Below are 24001 nucleotides of genomic sequence, written 5' to 3'. Positions count from 1 at the left end.
AAGAGCACCACATTGAAGCTTCCCAGCAACACCCATTGGGGGTGGTGTTGTCACCATGTTTGACATCTCCTGGAGGGAAAGGAGTCTCTCCAAGAAATGGCCATATCACAGTCTGCCGATATAGACAGCCCATTGTACGGATAGCAGTAGCCATTGTAGCAGTAGCCGATGTACGGATTGAGGGAGACAATGCCATCCTGTCTGCTATTCAGACTCTGCTTGCCCACTTCACTGTTGCTCCAAGCAGTTCTGAAATGCAACAAAAAGTGTGAAGACTTCTGCCTGAAGCCCATACATGCCGCAGCGTACGTTGGAACCCAAGTATGCTGGCAAGAGCATCCTCAGAGCGCAACTGGTCCTTGTTTGGGAACACACACACCAAAGCACAACAGGCTGACCAGAACAAGGGTTGAAACATTGGTGGCCATTCGTGCAAATTTGAGGCTTTTTGAGCCTGACAACAAGCCATCCTCAACAAGGTTGGAAAGTGACTGAAGATGAGACTGATGTTCAAGAGGTGGACATTGAGGAGGTCCAGGGAGAAGACATGGAAGCCTGAGAGGAAAACAACCAAAGCTTTAGTTTCTAGACTATCATTTTACAGATGCATGTTGAAAACGTTTCTCAGAGACACGATGGGATCATTGGGAATCATTCAATATTCCCTTTCTTTTGTTGTTCAGTGAAATCATCCCATGTAGAGTCAACTCATTTAATTAAAGTTCAATTCGAAACTAATTTATTTATTTATTTCTATTGGAAGGATTTAATACATTTGCAATTATGTCTACTTACGATAAGGTAAAAGGTTTATGTTTGTCTCCATTTGATATGGTAAATATACCCAATGCAAAAAAACATCTACATTTAAGTGGTATTAATTTTAATTTGCATATATTTTTGTTAATTCCCATATATTCCCATGGAAATTTTCCACCTCTGAATATTCCCCAAAATGTGCAACCCTACGCTGGATGAAACTACGAAATATCATCAGTCAAACCTTACTTCCAGGAAGTTCAGCCAGTCCCAATGGTAACCTCACTTAAAAAAACAACACATTATCCTAAGCTCACACTAAATCTGACTCAACATCAGCAAACAACTCAAATCCATAGTACCAAGACCACCCCAAGTTACCATTTATACCTAAACTATGTTTAGATGTGTCTCACCGGTGCGGTCATAGGACTCGTGGCAGGTGTGTGCGATCTCAGCCCCCAGCTGTAGGTAGTGTCCAGCCTTGTCGTCAGGCGAGCCGTCGGCCCCCAGAGCGAACATTCCACCGGCAAAGCACGTCAGGTGTCCCATCTTCCTCTCCAAGTGGCCGTTCTTCCACTCACCGATGAACGTCAGGCCGCCGTTGGACTTACGGATCAGGTGACGCTCGATGGCCTGGAGGGGGGTGGGGAAAGGGTGTGGGTGGTGGTAGGAGAGCAAGGTGCGTGTTTAGGGAGGAGTGTGTGTGGGTGGTGATGGTAGAAGGGGTAGGTGTGTGTATGAAGCAGAGAGAGATAAAGGACAGGTACGTTTTTGTTCCTGTTCACACCACTGTGCCAGGGACTATGTTGTCTAAGTGTTCTCAGCTCCAGTCCTTGAAAGCAGCAGCAGAATCTGCTGTTCTCCTCTCCTTGGCAGCAACTGTACCTGATCAATCAACATCAATAACTGGCCATAGAGTCCAGGCATCTGCTTACTGTTAACTAAATCACACTGAATAAAAGGCAAACATGGAACTCAGTTGACTCTGCAGTTAACTTCTCTGGGAATAGTGGGACACTAGCGTCCTACCTCGACAACAGCCAGTGAAATTGCAGGGCGCCAAATTCAAACAGAAATCTCATAACAAACATACACGTATTATATACCATTTTAAAGATAAACTTCTTTTTAATCCAAACACAGTGTCTGATTTCAAAAAAGCTTTACCGCGAAAGCACACCATGCGATTACGTTAGGACAGCGCCTAGGCACAAAAAACCACAGACATTTTCAATTAATCACTTACCTTCGATGATCTTCATCTGGGACTCCATGTTACACAATAAATGTTTGTTTTGTTCAATAAAGTCCCTCTGTGTCCAAATACCTCTGTTTTGTTCGCACGTTTAGTTCAGTAATCCGAAGGCAAAGCGCGCTCACAACATCCAGACAAATAGTCAAAAAAGTTCCATTAAAGTTCGTAGAAACATGTCAAACGATGTTTATAATCAATCCTTAGGATCTTTTTATCATAAATATTCAATAATATTTCAACCGGACAATACAGTTTTCATGAGAAAGGAAAGAACGAACGGCGCGCTCACGGCCACACGCGATAAACAACTCATAGCTTTCAGCAGAGCCACTTACTCTGAGTGGTCTTATTCTCTCCCCTTTCACAATAGAAGCCTGAAACAACTTCTAAAGATAGTTGACATCTACTGGAAGCCTTAGAAAGTGCAATCTGACCCCACAGACACTGGATAGGCATTCACTTAAAACTTTAGAATTCCCACTTCCTGGTTGGATTTTTCTCAAGTTTTCACCTGCCATATGAGTTCTGTTATACTCACAGACATTATTTTAACAGTTTTGGAAACTTTAGCATGTTTTCTATCCAAATCTACCAATGCACATCCTATCTTCTGGGCCTGAGTAACAGGCAGTTTACTCTGGGCACGCTTTTCATCCAAACTTCCCAATGCTGCCCCCTCTCCCAATGAAGTTAAAGGACTTTGAGGAGTTGAGGAACAATCCTAACTATCTGGCCTGAAGGATATAGAGCAAGGGAGTTGCTATTTCAGGGAAGGCTAGATGGAGTTGAAACACAGCTGTGTGTTTGCCAATCAAAGCCATCTCTATGGAGACCAGGTAAGGGAAGCCAGTCTCCATGGAGACCAGATAAAGGTGTCGTGCGTACCTCGATAGCGTCGTCGTAGGTCTTGCGTGCCTCTGTGTCGGTCTTGTCTGACATGAGCCAGGCCTTCAGCAGGTACTCATAGAAACTGTCCCCCAGACCTCCAACTGATGTATGGTCTACAGGGGGAGGGGCGGAGAGAGAGAAGAACAAGAAGAGAGGGAGGGACGGGAGAAAGATAAGTGTTTGGGGAAAGGGACAAAGCAAGGGAGAGCGAGAGAGAAAGAAGAAAAGATGGAGGTAGTCAGAGGGACAAAAAGATAATTATTCATTGGATGATGTTTTCTTCAAAACTCCAACCAGAGCCAACACTATTCAGTAGGGGTTTTAAGTTCGAACCAGAGTCAACACTATTTTTCAGTAGGGGGTTTTAAGTTACAGCAACAAAACAGCTATGGAGATTATTTCCCCGTTTTACAGTATGATGGCAGAGATGAGATGATTTGGGTTGTTTACTTTCTTCCTGATGTACTACTTAAAGACCCCCGTGTCATAGTAAAAATTGATCAGACTTTCTAGCTGGCCTAAAAAAGGGACACATTACAGTGAGCAGGAGAATGTGCCAAATCTCACTCAGCAAGAGGACACAGATGGGTAGGCACACACACCCACGCATATACACACACGCGCATATACACACATCCCACCACATGCATGCATGCACCCACACACAGTCTCTCTCTCTCAATCTGTCACAGACTACCCCGAGCCATGATTCTGCAGTATTAAACAATGTCGTAGTTTCAGTATTAGAGCCAAGACACTCAAAGAGTACAGTGTTCTCCATGAGGCCCGATTGTTAAAACCTCTTGAAACTAGGGGGCACTATTTTTAATTTTGGAAAAATAACGTTCCCAAAGTAAAACACCTATTTCTCAGGACCAGATGCTAGAATATGCATATAATTGACAGCTTAGGATAGAAAACACTAAAGTTTCCAAAAGTGTAAAAATAGTATCTGTGAGTATAACAGAACTGATATTGCAGGCAGAATCCTGAGAAAAATCCAATCAGGAAGTGACTCTTATTTTGAAACCCCTGTCTTTCAATTCAATTCAATTCAAGGGCTTTATTGGCATGGGAAACATGTGTTAACATTGCCAAAGCAAGTAAGGTAGATAATATATAAAGTGAAATAAACAATAAAAATTAACAGTAGACATCACACATACAGAAGTTTCAAAACAATAAAGACATGTCATATACAGTGTTTTAACAATGTACAAATGGTAAAGGACACAAGATAGAATAAATAAGCATAGATATGGGTTGTATTTACAATGGTGCGTGTTCTTCACTGGTTGCCCTTTTCTCGTGGCAACAGGTCACAAATCTTGCTGCTCTGATGGCACTGTGGAATTTCATCCAGTAGATATGGGAGTTTTTCAAAATTGGATTTGTTTTCGAATTCTTTGTAGATCTGTGTAATCTGAGGGAAATATATGTCTCTCTAATATGGTCATACATTGGGCAGGAGGTTAGGAAGTGCAGCTCAGTTTCCACCTCATTTTGTGGGCAGTGAGCACATAGCCTGTCTTCTCTTGAGAGCCATGTCTGCTTACGGCAGCCTTTCTCAATGGCAAGGCTATGCTCGCTGAGTCTGTACATAGTCAAAGCTTTCCTTAATTTTGGGTCAGTCACAGTGGTCAGGTATTCTGCCGCTGTGTACTCTCTGTGTAGGGCCAAATAGCATTCCAGTTTGCTCTGTTTTTTTGTTAATTCTTTCCAATGTGTCAAGTAATTATCTTTTTGTTTTCTCATGATTTGGTTGCGTCTAATTGTGCTGCTGTGCATCCCTATTGCCCATTGAAAGGGATATCAACCAGATTCCCTTTTCTGTGGCTTCCTTAAGCTTCAGTTGTTAGCCATGAGGGACTTAAAAGAAAATTCAACCCAAAAATGATCCATTTGTTTCATTAGTCCATTGTTGACATAGTCCCAAAATGTTTTTCTTGTCAGTATTCAAGTTAAGACATGTAACTTTCAAAACAAATAAAAATCCTCCCCATATGATGGAAAATGCAGCACCACATCATACAGGGACGATTTCTGTATTTTGAAAGATACATAACTTGAAAGTATATTTTGGTATTTGTTTCAAGTCCCTCCCTGCTGGCTAACAACTGAAGTTAAACAGAGTCAGGCATCAAGGGGAGAACACAGTACTCTGAGTGTCATGGCTCTGCTACTGGCACCTGCTACCATACCCCATTCAAAGGCACTTCAATCTTTTGTCTAGACCATTTACCCTCTGAATGGCACAATCCATGTATTAATTGTCGCGAGGCATAAAAATGCTTCTTTAACCTGTCTCCTCCTAGTCATCTACACGGATTGGATTTTAACATGTGGCATCAATAAGGGAGCATAGCTTTCACGTGATCAGTCTGTCATGGAAAGATGCCTATTATTTTGTATACGCAGTACATACATCTATATACAGTTGAAGTCAAAAGTTTACATACACTTAGGTTGGAGTCATGAAAACTCGTTTTTCAACCACTCCACAAATTTCTTGTTAACCTCTCTGGTACAAGTGGGACGCTAGCTTCCCACCTCGACAAGAGCCAGTGAAATTGCAGAGCGCCAAATTCAAATACAGAAATAATCACTATAATTTTTTTTTAGAAAAAATATGAGTATTTTATATAGGTTTAAAGATTAATTTCTTGTGAATCCAACCATGGTGTCAGATTTCAAAAAGGCTTTACGGCGAAACCATACCGTACGATTATTTGAGAACATCACCCAGCAGACAAATCATTACAAACAGTAACCAGCCAAGTAGAAGAGTTACATCAGACAGAAAGAGATCAAATTAATCACTTACCTTTGATGATCTTCATATGGTTGCACTCAGAAGACATTAATTAACTCAATAAATGTTTGTTTTGTTCGATAAAGTCTCTTTATATCCAAAAAGCTCAGTTTTGTTTGTGCGTTTTCTTCAGTAATCCACAGGCTCAAACGCAGTCACAACAGGCAGACAAAAAAATCCAAATTGTATCAATAAAATTCATAGAAACATGTCAAACGATGTGTATATTCAAGACTCAGGTTGTTTTTAGCCTAAATAATCAATAATATTTCAACCAGACAATAATGTCATCAATATAAAAGGAAACATGAAAGGCACTCTCGGTCGTGCGCATGAAAAAGCTCTGACACTGCAGGGTCCACTCATTCAGACTGCTCTTATTCCCTTATTTTTCAGAATACAAGACTGAAACAATTTCTAAAGACTGTTGACATCGAGTAGAAGGCATAGGAACTGCAATTTGAGTCCTAAGTCAATGGATACTGTAATGGCATTGAATAGAAAACTACAAAACCAAAAGAAAAACTACTTCCTGAATGGATTTTTCAGGTTTGCGCCAAATCTACCAATTATAGGCATATCCTATCTTCTGGGCCTGAGTAGCAGGCAGTTTAATTTGGGCACGCTTTTCATCCAAAATTCCGAATGCTGCCCCCTACCCTAGAGAAGTTAAACTATAGTTTTGGCAAGTCAGTTAGGACATCTACTATGTGCATGACAAATCATTTTTCCAACAATTTTTTATAGACAGATTATTTCACTTATAATTCATTGTATCAGAAGTTTACATACACTAAGGCGACTGTGCCTTTAAACAGCTTGGGAAATTCTGTAAAATTATGTCATGGCTTTAGCTTTTGATAGGCTAATTGACATCATTTGAATCAATTGGAGGTGTACCTGTGGATGTATTTCAAGGCCGACCTTCAAACTAAATCAGCCAAGACCTCAGAGAAAAAAATTGTAGACCTCCACAAGTCTGGTTCATCCTTGGGAGAAATTTCCAAACGCCTGAAGGTACCACGTTCATCTGTACAAAAAAATAGTACACAAGTATAAACACCAAGGGACCACGCAGCCGTCATACCGCTCAGGAAGGAGAGGCGTTCTGTCTCCTAGAGATGAACGGACTTGGTGCGAAAAGTGCAAATCAATCCCAGAACAAAAGCCAAGGACATTGTGAAGATGCTGGAGGAAACAGCTACAAAAGTATCTATGTCCACAGTAAAATTAGTACTATAATCGACATAACCTGAAAGGCCACTCGGCAAGGAAGAAGCCACTGCTCCCAAAACGCCATAAAAAAGCCAGACAACGGTTTGCAACTGCACATGGGAACAAAGACTTTTTGGAGAAATGTCCTCTGGTCTGGTGAAACAAAAACAGAACTGTTTGGGGCCTCCCGGGTGGCGCAGTGGTTAAGGGCAGCGCCAGCTGTACCACCAGAGACTCTGGGTTCGCGACCAGGCTCTGTAGTAACCGGCCGCGACCGGGAGGGGTTGGCCGGTAGGGATATCCTTGTCTCATCGCGCACCAGCGACTCCTGTGGCGGGCCGGGCGCAGTGCGCGTTAACCAAGGTTGCCAGGTGCACGGTGTTTCCTCCGACAGATTGGTGCGGCTGGCTTCTGGGTGCGCGGGTTGGTTGGGTTGTGTATCGGAGGACGCATGACTTTCAACCTTCGTCTCTCCCCAGCCTGTACGGGAGTTGTAGCGATGAGACAAGATGGTAGCTACTAAACAATTGGATACCACAAAATTGGAGAGAAAAACGGGGAAAAATTCAACAACAAAAAAACAGAACTGTTTGGCCATAATGACCATCGTTATGTTTGGAGGAAAAAGGGGGAGGCTTGCAAGCCGAAGAACACCATCCCAACCGTGAAGCACGGGGTGGCAGCACCATGTTGTGGGGGTGCATCAGGAGGGACTGGTGCACTTCACAAAATAGATGGCATCATGAGGGCAGAAAATTATGTGGATATATTGAAGCAACATCTCAAGACATCAGTCAGGAAGTTAAAGCTTGGTTGTAAATGGGTCTTCCAAATGGACAATGACCCCAAGCATACTTCCAAAGTTGTGGCAAAATGGCTTAAGGACAACAAAGTCAAGGTATTGGAGTGGCCATCACAAATCCCTGACCTGAATCCCAAAGAAAATGTGTGAGCAGAACTGAAAAAGCATGTGTGAGCAAGGAGGCCTTCAAACCCGACTCAGTTACACCAGCTCTGTCAGGAGGAATGGGCCAAGATTTACCCAACTTATTGTGGGAAGCTTCTGGTAGCCTACGCAAAACGTTTGACCCAAGTTAAACTATTTAAAGGCAATGCTACCAAATACTGAGTGTATGTAAACTTCTGACCCTCTAGGAATGTGAAGAAAGAAATGAAAGCTGAAATAAATAATTCTCTCTACTATTATTCTGACATATCACATTCTTAAAATAAAGTGGTGATCCTAACTGACCGAAAACAGGGGATTTTTTACGAGGATTAAATATCAGGAATTGTGAAAAACTCAGTTTAAATGTATTTGGCAAAGGTGTATGTAAACTTCAACTGTAAATAGTAAAGTACAAATAACTTAAACTATTTTAGTACTTTTACACCACTGGCCCAGAGCAGAGCGAGAGAGGAGCTGAAGAGACTCAGACAAAGTAAAATATTTTGTTTGATGCAAATAGCTGTGGGGGATTGGTGTGCCCCTGGCAAAATGAAGAGAACAGGGAATTTGCCAGGAATAATTCATTCTCATTCGGAGGGTCAGAGATCGAGAGAAAAAGAGAGAAATGCCAAATGCAAGCAACCTTGGAAAGAGGTATACACTGTAGAGGGCACAGTGTGTTTGTGTGCGTGCAAGTGCATTCGTGTAACCCAGGGTTTCACCAAACTAGAAAATTTGCTCTTGGTTGAAAGAACCGGGATTACGTCAGTAACCTCCGGTAGTCGCTAGAGGAGGTTGTAATAAACAGAGCGGTTTCTGTTTTCTTCCTACAAATGTGGCTCTCTTTTAAATGGTTTAAGCTCCAAATAATTAGGATCCCGTCACTGAAAGATAAAACTCAGGAACACGTTTGTTTCTCTACCATGCCCATAAACCATTAGAACTGAGTGGACAAGACCATCAATTATGTTATTTTCTACACAGATCATTCAACATTATTGTCTGATGATCTTCTGAGCTACCCAATAACTTTCTGATGCATTTCAGTCACATCAAATCATATGGTCTAAAGATTGAAACACTGTCAAAAACTCAAATTTAAAAGTAAACATCGGTCGTTGATGGCACTTTTGTTTTGTAACATGGGTGGTGTCAAAAAAAACATTTTTGATATCCCCAAAAGTTTTTTGGGTCACGGCTCTAAAATTTTAGGGACCCCTAATGTAACCATACATTTGTGGGTGCTTGAACAAGTATATTTGTGAGGGAGATTAGTGGGTTGCGTACGCTAGCGCAGAGATTTTCAAACTGGGGTCGACAGAGGTATTGCAAGGGATCCAAGTGTTTGAATATACAGTGGGGCAAAAAAGTATTTAGTCAGCCACCAATTGTGCAAGTTCTCCCACTTAAAAAGATGAAAGAGGTCTGTAATTTTCATCATAGGTACACTTCAACTATGACAGACTAAATGAGGAAAAACAATCCACAAAATCACATTGTAGGATATTTAATGGATTTATTTGCAAATTATGGTGGAAAATAAGAATTTGGTCACCGAAAAACAAGCAAGATTTCTGGCTCTCACAGACCTGTAACTTCTTCTTTAAGAGGCTCCTCTGTCCTCCACTTGTTACCTGTATTAATGGCACCTGTTTGAACTTGTTATCAGTATAAAAGACACCTGTCCACAACCTCAAACTGTCACACTCCAACCTCCACTACGGCCAAGACCAAAGTGCTGTTAACCTCTTGATGCTCTGGGGGCGCTATTTCATTTTTGGATGAAAAACGTTCCCGTTTTAAACAAGATATTTTGTCACAAAAAGATGCTTGACTATGCATATAATTGATAGCTTTCGAAAGAAAACACTCTGACGTGTCCAGAACTACCAAGATATTTTCTGTGCGTGCCCTAGAACGTGAGCTTCAGGCAAAACCAAGATGAGACGGCATCCAGGAAATGAGCAGGATTTTTGAGGCTCTGTTTTCCATTGTCTCCTTATATGGCTGTGAATGCGAGAGGAGTAAGTCTGCCCTTTCTGTCGTTTCCCCAAGGTGTCTGCAGCATTGTGACGTATTTGTAGGCAGATCATTGGAAGATTGACCATAAGAGACCACATTTACCAGGTGTCCGCCCGGTGTCCTGCGCCGAAATTGGTGCGCAAAAGTCAGCTGCAAGTATTTTTACATGGAATTTAGAGAAGAATGCAAGCTTCCACGAACGATATATCAATGAAGAGATATGTGAAAAAACACCTTGAGGATTGATTCCAAACAACGTTTGCCATGTTTCGGTCGATATCATGGAGTTAATTCAGAAAAAGTTTGACGTTGTAGGTGACTGAATTTTCGGTTCGTTTCGGTAGCCAGATGCGATGTACAAAACGGAACGATTTCTCCTACACACAGACGCTTTCAGGAAAAACTGCGCATTTGGTATGTAACTGAGAGTCTCCTCATTGAAAACATCCGAAGCTCTTCAAAGTTAAATGATTTTATTTATTTGGTTATCTGGTTTTTGTGAAAATGTTGCGTGCTAAATGCTACTCAAAATGCTAAGCTAGCTTTGCATACTCTTACACAAATTAGTCAATTTCTATGGTTCAAAAGCATATTTTGAAAATCTGAGATGACAGTGTTGTTAAGAAAAGGCTAAGCTTGAGAGCAGACGCATTATTTTCATTTTATTTGCGATTTTCAGAAATCGTTAACGTTGCGTTATGCTAATGAGCCTGAGGCTTTAGTCACGATCCCGGATCCGGGATGGGGAGTTTCAAGAGGTTAAAGGACACCAGAAACAAAATTGTAGACCTGCACCAGGCTGGGAAGACTGAATCTGCAATAGTTAAGCAGATTGATTTGAAGAACTGTGGGAGCAATTATTAGGAAATGCAAGACATACAAGACCACTGATAATCTCCCTCGATCTGGGGCTCCACGCAAGATCTCACCCCGTGGGGTCAAAATGATCACAAGAATGGTGAGCAAAAATCCTAGAACCACACGGGGGGACCTAGTGAATGACCTGCAGAGAGCTGGGACCAAAGTAACAAAGCCTACCATCAGTAACACACTACGCCGCCAGGGACTCAAATCCTGCAATGCCAGATGTGTCCCCCTCAAGCCAGTACATGTCCAGGCCCGTCTGAAGTTTGTGAGAATGTCATATGGTCAGATGAAACCAAAATATAACTTTTTGGTAAAAACTCAACTCGTCGTGTTTGGAGGACAAAGAATGCTGAGTTGCATCCAAAGAACACCATACCTACTGTGAAGCATGGGGGTGGAAACATCATGCTTTGGGGCTGTTTTTCTGCAAAGGGACCAGGACGACTGATCCGTGCAAAGGAAAGAATGAATGGGTTCATGTATCGTGAGATTTTGAGTGAAAACCTCCTTCCATCAGCAAGGGCATTGAAGATGAAATGTGGCTGGGTCTTTCAGCATGACAATGATCCCAAACACACCGCCCGGGCAACGAAGGAGTGGCTTCGTAAGAAGCATTTCAAGGTCCTGGAGTGGCCTAGCCAGTCTCCAGATCTCAAACCCATAGAAAATCTTTGGAGGGAGTTGAACGTCCGTGTTGCCCAGCAACAGCCCCAAAACATCACTGCTCGAGAAGAGATCTGCATGGAGGAATGGGCCAAAATACCAGCAAGTGTGTGAAAACCTTGTGAAGACTTACAGAAAACGTTTGACCTCTGTTATATACCCTTTGTTGGCAATGACAAAGTATTGAGATAAACTTTTGTTATTGACCAAATACTTATTTTCCACTATAATTTGGAAATAAATTAATAAAAAAATCCTACAATGTGATTTTCTGGATTTCTTTCCTCATTTTGTCAGTCATAGTTGAAGTGTACCTAGGATGAAAATTACAAGCCTCTCATCTTTTTAAGTGGGAGAACTTGCACAATTGGTGGCTGACTAAATACTTTTGCCCCACTGTACATACATACAGTGCCTTTGCGAAAGTATTCGGCCCCCTTGATCTTTGCGACCTTTTGCCACATTTCAGGCTTCAAACAAAGATATAAAACTATTTTTTTTGTGAAGAATCAACAACAAGTGGGACACAATCATGAAGTGGAACGACATTTATTGTATATTTCAAACTTTTTTAACAAATCAAAAACTGAAAAATTGGACGTGCAAAATTATTCAGCCCCCTTAAGTTAATACTTTGTAGCGCCACCTTTTGCTGCAATTACAGCTGTAAGTCGCTTGGGGTATGTCTCTATCAGTTTTGCACATCGAGAGACTGAAATGTTATCCCATTCCTCCTTGCAAAACAGCTCGAGCTCAGTGAGGTTGGATGGAGAGCATTTGTGAACAGCAGTTTTCAGTTCTTTCCACAGATTCTCGATTGGATTCAGGTCTGGACTTTGACTTGGCCATTCTAACACCTGGATATGTTTATTTTTGAACCATTCCATTGTAGATTTTGCTTTATGTTTTGGATCATTGTCTTGTTGGAAGACAAATCTCCATCCCAGTCTCAGGTCTTTTGCAGACTCCATCAGGTTTTATTCCAGAATGGTCCTGTATTTGGCTCCATCCATCTTCCCATCAATTTTAACCATCTTCCCTGTCCCTGCTGAAGAAAAGCAGGCCCAAACCATGATGCTGCCACCACCATGTTTGACAGTGGGGATGGTGTGGTCAGGGTGATAAGCTGTGTTGCTTTTACGCCAAACATAACATTTTGCATTGTTGCCAAAAAGTTCAATTTTGGTTTCATCTGACCAGAGCACCTTCTTCCACATGTTTGGTGTGTCTCCCAGGTGGCTTGTGGCAAACTTTAAACACTTTTTATGGATATCTTTAAGAAATGGCTTTATTCTTGCCACTCTTCCATAAAGGCCAGATTTGTGCAATATACGACTGATTGTTGTCCTATGGACAGAGTCTCCCACCTCAGCTGTAGATCTCTGCAGTTCATCCAGAGTGATCATGGGCCTCTTGGCTGCATCTCTGATCAGTCTTCTCCTTGTATGAGCTGAAAGTTTAGAGGGACGGCCAGGTCTTGGTAGATTTGCAGTGGTCTGATACTCCTTCCATTTCAATATTATCGCTTGCACAGTGCTCCTTGGGATGTTTAAAGCTTGGGAAATCTTTTTGCATCCAAATCCGGCTTTAAACTTCTTCACAACAGTATCTCGGACCTGCCTGTTGTGTTCCTTGTTCTTCATGATGACCTCTGAGACTATCACAGTGCAGGTGCATTTATACGGAGACTTGATTACACACAGGTGGATTGTATTTATCATCATTAGTCATTTAGGTCAACATTGGATCATTCAGAGATCCTCACTGAACTTCTGGAGAGAGTTTGCTGCACTGAAAGTAAAGGGGCTGAATAATTTTGCACGCCCAATTTTTCAGTTTTTGATTTGTTAAAAAAGTTTGAAATATCGTTCCACTTCATGATTGTGTCACACTTGTTGTTGATTCTTCACAAAAAAATACAGTTTTATATCTTTATGTTTGAAGCCTGAAATGTGGCAAAAGGTCGCAAAGTTCAAGGGGGCCGACTCGTCAGTGAAGAGCCCTTTTTGCCAGTCCTGTCTGGTCCAGCGACGGTGGGTTTGTGCCCATAGGCGAAATTGTTGCAGGTGATGTCTGGTGAGGACCTGCCTTACAACAGGCCTAGAAGCCCTCAGTCCAGCCTCTCTCAGCCTATTACGGACAGTGTGAGCACTGATGGACTGATTGTGCGTTCCTGGTGTAACTCGGGCAGTTGTTGCCATCCTGTACCTGCCCTGCAGGTATGATGTTCGGATGTACCGATCCTGTGCAGGTATTGTTACAAGTGGTCTGCCACTGCGAGGACAATCAGCTGTCCATCCGGTCTCCCTGTAGTGCTGTCTTAGGCGTCTCACAGTACGGACCTGGAAATGTATTGCCTTGGCCACATCTGCAGTCCTCATGCCTCCTTGCAGCATGCCTAAGGCACGTTCACGCAGATGTGCAGGGACCCTGGGCATCTTTCTTTTGGTGTTTTTAAAGAGTCAGTACAAAAGCCTCTTTAGTGTCGTAGGTTTTCAGAACTGTGACCTTAATTGCCTACCGTCTATCAGCTGTTAGTGTCTTAACGTCCGTTCCACAGATGCATGACCATTAATTGTTTATGGTTCATTGAACAAGCATCCGAAACAGTGTTAAAACCCTTTACAATGAAGATCTGTGAAGTTATTTGGATTTTTACGAATTATCTTTGAAAGAAATGGTCCTGAAAAAAGGGTGTTTTTTGTTGTTGCTGAGTTTATATTGCTATTATTGTACCTAATGATGGCTGTTAGGCTATGTGTGTTTTTTTCTTCTCCAAAAGCAGACAAGGACCCAAAACACACTGCTGCCCGGGTTTGCATTGCAAATGAGGGCATAAACTGGGTCAAGATGCCAGCAGAGTAATTAGACCTCTATGTTGTAAAATAAAAAAATAAAAATACCTACAACACCTTCGGTAGGCCTACAGTATATCTAAAAATATTTTTTTAATCTCTATATGTAGGTCTCCTGATTTAAACCTGATCAAACTTGTCTGGCATTAAATGAAAACATTCATCAATAACTCTGCCAAGCAAAGTCGAACTGGTCAAGCCAATCAAGATGTTTTGGCTAGAGAAATCGACAATACAACAATGCAACAAATACATTGATAATCTCAGCAAGGTTTTACCTGTGGTCGTGGAGCTGGGTGGAAGTACGACTAAAATGTAGCTTAAATAAACATCCCCATTTGAATGTATTTTTTCTCGTTATTTTATTAACGAAAGCATAAAGATGTTGATGAAGAAATACTGTACTGCTGTTTTGAGTTAGAAATGTAACACTTGAGAGTACCTAAGCATCAAATACATTGCAAGTTGAGGAATTTTCACAACTCGCTAGAACAAGTCTATTGTTCTGCTAACAGGAAAGATTTGCATGATGGGCGACACCTGCTACTGTACATGTGAAAAATAAGTGTTTGAAAACCTGTTTTCAAAATGCCTCCAGTTGTCCATCACTACTGTAAATAAAAACACAGCATCTTGTTTCCATCCTTTATTGTAACCAATGTCTACCTTTCCAATTACTTTTAGGGTTCGGGATATACAAATGTGTGCTTTTCATTATTAGTTACATTGTTTTAGTTAGAACGTGTAGACTTTTTTCTTTAAATGATTGTCTTATGTAGGATGCTACATTTTTGACACGTTGCAATAGTAAGTAGGCCTAATAAAAAAATATTTTTTTTTAAATTAACCTTTATTTAACTAGGCAAGTCAGGGAAGAACAAGTTCTTATTTATAATGACGGCCTACCTCGGCCAAACCCGGATGACACTGTGCCAATTGTGCGCTGCCCTATGGCACTCCCAATCACGGTTGGATGTGATACAACCTGTATTCGAACCAGGTACTGTAGAAAAGCCTCTTGCACCGAGATGCAGTGCCTTAGACCGCTGCGCCACTCGGGAGCCATGACCAATATACAGTTGTAATCGGAAGTATACATACACCTTAGCCAAATACAATTAAACTCAGTTTTTCACAATTCCTGACATTTAATCCTAGTAAAGATTCCCTGTCTTAGGTCAGTTAGGATCACCACTTTATTGTAAGAATGTGAAATGTCAAAATAATAGAGATTATTTGATTTATTTCAGCTGTTATTTCTTTCATCACATTCCCAGTGGGTCAGAAGTTTACATACACTCAATCAGTGTTTAGTAGCATTGCCTTTAAATTGTTTAACTTGGGTCAAACGTTTCGGGTATTCTTCCACAAGCTTCCCACAAATAAGTTGGGTGAATGTTCGCCCATTCCTCCTGACAGAGCTATGGTAACGGAGTCAGGTTTGTAGGCCTCCTTGCTCGCACACGCTCTTTCAGTTCTGCCCTCAAATCTTCTATAGGATTGAGGTCAGGGCTTTGTGATGGCCACTCCAATACCTTGACTTTGTTGTCCTTAAGCCATTTTGCCACAACTTTGGAAGTATGCTTGGGGTCATTGTCCATTTGGAAGACCCATTTGCAGCCAAGCTTTAACTTCCTGACTGATGTCTTGAGATGTTGCCTCAATATATCCACATAATTTTCTTCCCTCATTATGCCATCTATTTTGTGTAGTGCAACAGTCCCTCCTGCAGCAAAGCACCCCCACAACATGATGCTGCCACCCCCGTGCCTCACGGTTGGGATGGTGTTCTTCGGGTTGCAAGCATCCCCCTTTTTCCTCCAAACCTAACATTGATCATTATGACCAAACAGTTCTATTTTTGTTTCATCAGACCAGAGAACATTTTTCCAAAAAAGTACGATCTTTGTCCCCATGTGCAGTTGCAAACCGTAGTCTGGGTTTTGGAGCAGTGGCTTCTTCTTTACTGAGTGGCCTTTCAGGTTATGTCAATATAGGACTTGTTTTACTGTGGATATAGATACTTTTGTACCGGTTTCCTCCAGCATCTTCTCAAGCTCCTTTTCGGTTGTTCTGGGATTGATTTGCACTTTTCGCACCAAAGTACGTTAATCTCTAGGAGACAGAACCAGTCTCCTTCCTGAGCGGTATGACAGCTGTGTGGTCCCATGGTGTTTATAATAGCGTACTATTGTTTGTACAGATGAACGTGGTACCTTCAGGCTTTTGAAAATAGCTCCCAAGGATGAACCAGACTTGTGGAGGTCTACAATTTTTTTCCTGAGGTCTAGGCTGATTTCTTTTGAATTTCCCATGTCAAGCAAAGAGGCAATGAGTTTGAAGGTAGGCCTTGAAATACATCCACAGGTACACCTCCAATTAACTCAAATGAGGTCAATTAGCCTATCAGAAGCTTCTAAAGCTATGACATTTTCTGTAATTTTCCAATCTGTTTAAAGCACAGTCAACTTAGTGTATGTAAACTTCTGACCCACTGGAATTGTGATAAAGTGAATAAGTGAAATAATTTGTGGAGTGGTTGAAAAACTAGTTTTAATGACTCCAACCTAAGTGTATGTAAACGTCCGACTTCAACAGTGTGTGTGTGTGTGTGTGTGTGTGTGTGTATATATATAAACAAATCTGAACATTAACAATGTGTTGTTAGATGCAAATAATTTTTAAGTAGGCTCGGCTAGCTCGGCTATTAGACAATTCTTTAGTAAAGGTTGAATAGTCTATTGTTCAGCTAATATCCCATCCTGCTACGCTTGTGAAAAACTATTGATAATACTTATCCCCATTTCCACATGTTAAAGATCCAATTGATAGTGTTTTTAGTCACAATCGGCCCCAACTCCAATTAATACATTTGGGCACAGTCAATAGCGTGCTGGACTTCGGGCTTGAATGTTGAGGGTTCGAAACCTGCTACCTGCTTGTTTCATTACATTACTATGCCGGTCTCAGAGCAAATAGCCTGGATTGTTACTCATCTTGTTCTTCGCCCTCTTTCACACGTCATTCTTTGTCGGAGTGGCTCGCTTCTAGTTGTGTGTCAATAACTCAGCATAGCAAGCAGTGTATGAAGGTCTGGTTATTCACAGGCAAATAGTAATATGCTCTAAACCGCTCTGGTGACTAAAACTTTGCTGCCCTGTTTTCAATCATCCACATGGCTGGGAGAACCTTTTCATATTAATGCCGATGAAGGGAGTTAGATATGCGTAAGTGTAGCGTCATGTTTTCTTTCTGTATATATGAATTACACATCAGCCTTTACTTAAATTGTGTTTCTAGTCTATTGCATAGTTACAATGTGGAATCATTGATGTCCCAGGAGCAGGAGTGGTACACACTGTTGAAGTGTGTAACTGCAATACAAACATGCAGACACAGCATCCTTCAAAGAATGGAGTTTGATACAGCTGGTATTGGAAATGACTGAAAAAAACTTGCTTGATAGCGCTTTTTGTAAAATGAACTTTATGACACAAAATTGTTTCTCTACATTTCCTAACACATGCCCCTCAATTGTAAAAAATAATAATTTGGGGCTCGTTAAGATGTAAGTAATTATAACATTTGCTTCCACCGTAATTGTCTTGTCAGCCATCTTTGCTGAAGAAAGCCACCAAGGACTGGTGGCTCACGTAGCTGGTTATATAAAAATCTTGGGACCCAAATGCATAATGAGTGCTCTAACTCCCACTTGTGGTGATCTGGAGCCGTGGCGCTGGGTACCTCGAAGTCCCGCGGTCCTCTGGCAGTCTATTGGGGTGCCACAGGGTTCAATTCTCGGGCTGACTCTTTTCTCTGTATATATCAATGATGTTGCTCTTGCTGCGGGCGATTCCCTGATCCACCTCTACGCAGACGACACCATTCTGTATACTTCCGGCCCGTCCTTGGACACTGTGCTATCTAACCTCCAAACGAGCTTCAATGCCATACAACACTCCTTCCGTGGCCCCAACTGCTCTTAAACGCTAGTAAAACCAAATGCATGCTTTTCAACCGTTCGCTGCCTTCACCTGCACACCCGACTAGCATCACCACCCTGGATGGTTCCGACCTAGAATATGTGGACATCTATAAGTACCTAGGTGTCTGGCTAGACTGTAAACTCTCCTTCCAGACTCATATCAAACATCTCCAATCTAAAATCAAATCTAGAATCGGCTTTCTATTCCGCAACAAAGCCTCCTTCACTCACGCCGGCAAACTTACACTAGTAAAACTGACTATCCTACCGATCCTCGACTTCGGCGATGTCATCTACAAAATAGCTTCCAATACTCTACTCAGCAAACTGGATGCAGTTTATCACAGTGCCATCCGTTTTGTTACTAAAGCACCTTATACCACCCACCACTGCGACCTGTATGCTCTAGTCGGCTGGCCCTCGCTACATATTCGTCGCCAGACCCACTGGCTCCAGGTCATCTACAAGTCCATGCTAGGTAAAGCTCCGCCTTATCTCAGTTCACTGGTCACGATGGCAAAACCCACCCGTAGCACGTGCTCCAGCAGGTGTATCTCACTGATCATCCCTAAAGCCAACACCTCATTTGGGCGCCTTTCATTCCAGTTCTCTGCTGCCTGTGACTGGAACAAATTGCAAAAATCGCTGAAGTTGGAGACTTATCTCCCTCACCAACTTCAAACATCTGCTATTTGAGCAGCAAACCGATCACTGCAGCTGTACATAGTCTATCGGTAAATAGCCCACCCAATTTTACCTACCTCATCCCCATACTGTTTATATTTATTTACTTTTCTGCTCTTTTGCACACCAATATCTCTACCTGCACATGACCATCTGATCATTTATCACTCCAGTGTTAATCTGCAAAATTGTAATTATTCGCCTACCTCCTCATGCCTTTTGCACACAATGTATATAGACTCTTTTTTCTACTGTGTTATTGACTTGTTAATTGTTTACTCCATGTGTAACTCTGTGTTGTCTGTTCACACTGCTATGCTAGATCGCAGTTGCAAATGAGAACTTGTTCTCAACTAGCCTACCTGGTTAAATAAAGGTGAAATATAAAAAATTTAAAAGCTTGCAACTTTTAAGGGAGGAACCAACGTACTGGCAAAATGTGACCATGGAAATGTTCAGGCAATTAATTTATAAAGACTTCATAGATGGTGCAAGAGTTTCAAGTTGGGGAAGATCACAAATTGATTTTTACATGCACATTTTTGTGGAATAGTTTCATTTCAATAATAAAAATGTGTCACATCTCAAAATCATTGTCACTTCGTTAATCATAAAAATATGAATTTAAATGTTAAAAAAATACTGTTAAAAGTAAACTAATGAAAGATCACCAGCCACTGCCATATGGACACATACTCAAGACACATGATCTTGACTATGAGCTTGTGATTTGAAACAATTCACAGCTATTTTAGTTAATGATCCTTGTTTCCTTTGTGGCGAAGTCATGATTTCTGTAGTATTTTATTTATTTCTGTAGACAGGAGTAATTACATAATCTTGGCAACTTTATTTCCATTTACTTCCCTATTGGACCCACCGCTACTCCATTTCTCTCCTGTTCTATTGGTTTTCATATCAACCTTCATTTTGTTGTCCAGAAGCCAAAGGCACATGCCTAGTCATACAGTGCATTCGGAAAGTATTCCCACCCCATTTCCTTTTGTCACATTACAGCCTTATTCTAAAATTGATTCAATACATTTTCCCCTCATCAATCTACACACAATACAATACCAATTATTTACGTAAGTATTCAGACCCTTTGCTATGAGACTCGAAATTGAGCTCAGGTGGATCTTGTTTCCATTGATCACCATTGAGTTGTTTCTACAACTTGATTGGAGTCTACCTATGGTAAATTCAATTGATTGGACATGATCTGTAAAGGCACACACCTGTCTATATAAGGTCCCACAGTTGACAGTGCAAACACCAAGCCACGAGGTCGAAGGAATTGTCAGTAGAGCTCTGAGACAGGATCGTGTCGAGGCACAGATGTGGGGAAGGGGTTGAAAACATTTCTGCAGCATTTAAGGTCCCCAACACAGTGGCCTCCATCATTCTTAAAAGGAATAATTTAAGTTTGTAACCACCAAGACTCTTCCTAGAGCTGGCCGCCAGGACAAACTGAGCAATTGGGGGAGAAGGGCCTTGGTCAGAGAAGTGACTAAGAACCCGATGGTCACTGACAGAGCTCCTCTGCGGAGATAGGAGAACCTTCCAGAAAAATAACCATCTCTGTAGCACTTCACCAATCAGGCCCTTATGGTAGAGTGGCCAGACGGAACCGGCATCTCATTAAAAAGGGCACATGACACACGTTTGCCAAAAGGCACCTAAAGGACTCTCAGACCATGAGAAACAAGATTCTCTGCTCTGATGAAACCAAGATTGATCTCTTTGGCCTGAATGCAAAGTGTCACGTCTGGAGGAAACCTGGCACCATCCCAAAGGTGAAGCATGGTGGTGGTGGCATCATGGAGTGAGTAAGTTTTTCAGTGGTAGGGACTGGGAGACTAGTCAGGATTGAGGGAAAGATGAACGGAGCAAAGTACACAAAGATCCTTGATGAAAACCTGCTCCAGAGTGCTCAGGACCAGGGGGCAGAGGTTCACCTTCCATCGGGAAGCTCTAAGACAAAATAGGTGTGGCTTCGGGACAAGTCTCTGAATGTCCTTGAGGGGCCCAGCCAGAGCGCGGACTTGAACCCAAACGAACATCTTTTTTAAATATTTTTTTATTTTACCTTTATTTAACCAGGTAAGTCAGTTAAGAACAAATTCTTATTTTCAATGACGGCCTGGGAACAGTGGGTTAACTGCCTGTTCAGGTGCAGAACGACAGAGAGACCTGAAAATAGCTGTGCAGCGACGCTCCCCATCCAACCTGACAGAGCATGAGAGGATCTGCAGAGAAGAATGGGAGAAACTCCCCAAATACAGGTGTGCCAAGCTTGTAGTGTCATACAGCCTCGAGTCTTCTTAGGTAATCCCTGCCAAAAGGTGCTTTAACAAAGAACTGAGTAAAAGGTCTTGGAAAGTTTTGGAAACTTTAGAGTGTTTTCTATCCTAAGCTGTCAATTATATTAATATTCTAGCATCTTGTCCTGAGAAATAGCCTGTTTACTTTGGGAACATTATTTTTCCAAAAATGAAAATACTGCTCCATAGTCTCAAGAGGTTCAGATGAATTACCATAATCTAAATGTGATTGCTGTATTTCTGAGCACAATGGTGAGACACCCTAATGGGTTATACATCCAATGCTTATGGGTCCGGTACATTTCTCAAATGGGCGGTAAATTATAATCTTCCCAGTCACGTTTTCCTGTGCCACAATGGAAACCCTGGCGCGTGAGTGTGTGTGGGTGCGTGGTCAGGTTGAGCAGTGAGAGGTAGAAACAGTAATTAAACTGCTCTGTCTAAGTCAGGGTAATTAACAATTAGTTAAGATGCCTCCTGCCAACAGCTTCTAATTATACATATTTATTAAAGCTCCAAAAACACCCAGTACTCACACACAGTCATTTGCACAACCTAGCAGCCCACAGTGGTGAGCACAGGCACACACACCTGTCAGTATTATTCTCTGACAAAGTGAGAGACAACAGATACTTACGTTGGCCCCAGCGGCCAGTACGAGGGTTCAGATAGTTTGGGTAGAGCCCGTTGGGTCGGTCCATTTTGGCCAGCAGCTTCCGTATGTGCATCACCTGACAGGGGTAGAGGAGACATGAATCTCTCTTACCCAGGAGAACACACAGACACTAAGCCTGGAAAGCCACTAGTGGGCTTGATAGATCTCCACCATCTTTTGGGCTTGATGTGTACAGGCGTGGCCAAAAGTTTTGAGAATGACACAAATATTAATTTTCAAAGTCTGCTGCCTCAGTTTGTATGATGGTAATTTGCATATAATCCAGAATGTTATGAAGAGGGATCAGATGAATTGCAATTAATTGCAAAGTCCCTATTTGCCATGCAAATTAACTGAATCCCCAAAAACATTTCCACTGCATTTCTGCCCTGCCACAAAAGGACCAGCTGACATCATGTCAGTGATTCTCTCGTTAACCCCTCGTGGTAAAGGGGACGCTTGCGTCCCACTTGGCCAAAAACCAGGGAAAATACAGTGCGGCTTACAAAATGCGCAAGTTACTACAAAATATTTCAAAAGTTGACTATAAATGTTTCCAAAATATTTCAAACTACTTTTGTAATAGAACTTTAGGTATTTTTTAAATGTTAATAATCGATCAAATTGAAGATGGGTCTATCTGTGTTCAATACAGGAACACAACAAACCAAGCTACTTTAAGTCTAGTTGGCCCTACTTCTTCATTGCACAAATGAATAACCTCAACCAAATTCCAAAGACTGGTGACATCCAGTGGAAGCGGTAGGAAATGAAAACAAGTTCCTAAGAAATATTGTTTGCCAATGAGAACTCAGTGAGCAGAGACATAAAACAACAAAAAATCTGAACGGTTAGTCCTCGGGTTTTGCCTGCTACATAAGTTCTGTTATACTCACAGACATGATTCAAACAGTTTTAGAAACTTCAGTGTTTTCTATCCAAATCTACTAATAATATGCATATCTTATATTATTGGCATGAGAGGCAGGAAGATGAAATTGGGCACGCTATTTATCCAAAAGTGAAAATGCGGCCCCCTATACCTTAATTAACACAGGTGTGAGTGTTGATGAGGACAAGGCTGGAGATCATTCTGTCATGCTGATTGAGTTCAAATAACAGACTGGAAGTTTCAAAAGGAGGGTGGTGCTTGGAATCATTGTTCTTCCTCTGTCAATCATGGTTAACAGGAAGGAAACATGTGCAGTCATCATTGCTTTGCACAAAAAGGGCTTCACAGACAAGGATATTGCTGCCAGTAAGACTACACCTAAATCAACAATTTATTGGATCATCAAGAACTTCAAGGAGAATGGTTCAATTGTTGTGAAGGCGGCTTCAGGGTGCCCAAGAAAGTCCAGCAAGCACCAGGACAGTCTCGTAAAGTTGATTCAGCTGGGGGATCGGGGCACCACCAGTACAGAGCTTGCTCAGGAATGGCAGCAGGCAGCTGTGAGTGCATCTGCACGCACAGTGAGGCGAAGACTTTGAGGATGGCCTGGTATCAAGAAGGGCAGCAAAGAAGCCACTTCTCTCCAGGAAAAACATCAGGGACAGACTGATATTCTGCAAAAGGTACAGGGTTTGGACTGCTGAGGACTGGGGTAAAGTCATTTTCTCTGATGAATCCCTTTTCCCGATTGTTTGGGGAATCTGGAAAAAAGCTTGTCCAGAGAAGACAAGGTGAGCACTACCAGCCCATTCATGTGTGGAGTTGCTTCCCAGCCAAGGGAGTGGGCTCACTCACAATTTTGCCTAAGAACACAGCCATGAATAAAGAATTGTCCCAATACATCCTCCGAGAGCAACTTCTCCCAACCATCCAGGAACAGTTCGGTCACGAGCAATGCCTTCGCCAGCATGATGGGTCACCTTGCCATAAAGCAAAAGTGATAACTAAGTGGCTCAGGGAACAAAACATCAATATTTTGGGTCCATGGCCAGGAAACTCCCCAGACCTTAATCCCATTGAGAACTTGTGGTCAATCCTCAAGAGGCAGGTGGACAAACAAAACCCCACAAATTCTGACAAACTCCAAGCATTGATTATGCAAGAATGGGCTGC

At 41.9% G+C, this 24001-nt stretch overlaps 1 protein-coding gene across 5 annotated transcripts in view; it reads right to left on the bottom strand.

Moving 5' to 3' along the window:
- The window catches only part of LOC135519158 (mannosyl-oligosaccharide 1,2-alpha-mannosidase IB), a 126425-nt gene that overhangs the window by 15045 nt on the left and 87379 nt on the right, over nucleotides 1-24001 (bottom strand). For all 5 annotated transcript variants that reach the window (XM_064944236.1, XM_064944238.1, XM_064944237.1 and 2 more), the window contains 3 exons: nucleotides 21919-22012; nucleotides 2903-3018; nucleotides 1176-1395 (listed from right to left, as the gene is read on the bottom strand). In XM_064944236.1, the coding sequence (XP_064800308.1) occupies nucleotides 1176-1395; nucleotides 2903-3018; nucleotides 21919-22012 (430 nt within the window). The remainder of the gene's footprint in view (nucleotides 1-1175; nucleotides 1396-2902; nucleotides 3019-21918; nucleotides 22013-24001) is intronic.

This window comes from Oncorhynchus masou, chromosome 29 (genome assembly GCF_036934945.1).
Source record: "Oncorhynchus masou masou isolate Uvic2021 chromosome 29, UVic_Omas_1.1, whole genome shotgun sequence".
NCBI lineage: Eukaryota > Metazoa > Chordata > Actinopteri > Salmoniformes > Salmonidae > Oncorhynchus > Oncorhynchus masou.
This window is presented reverse-complemented; position numbering and strand designations above follow the sequence as displayed.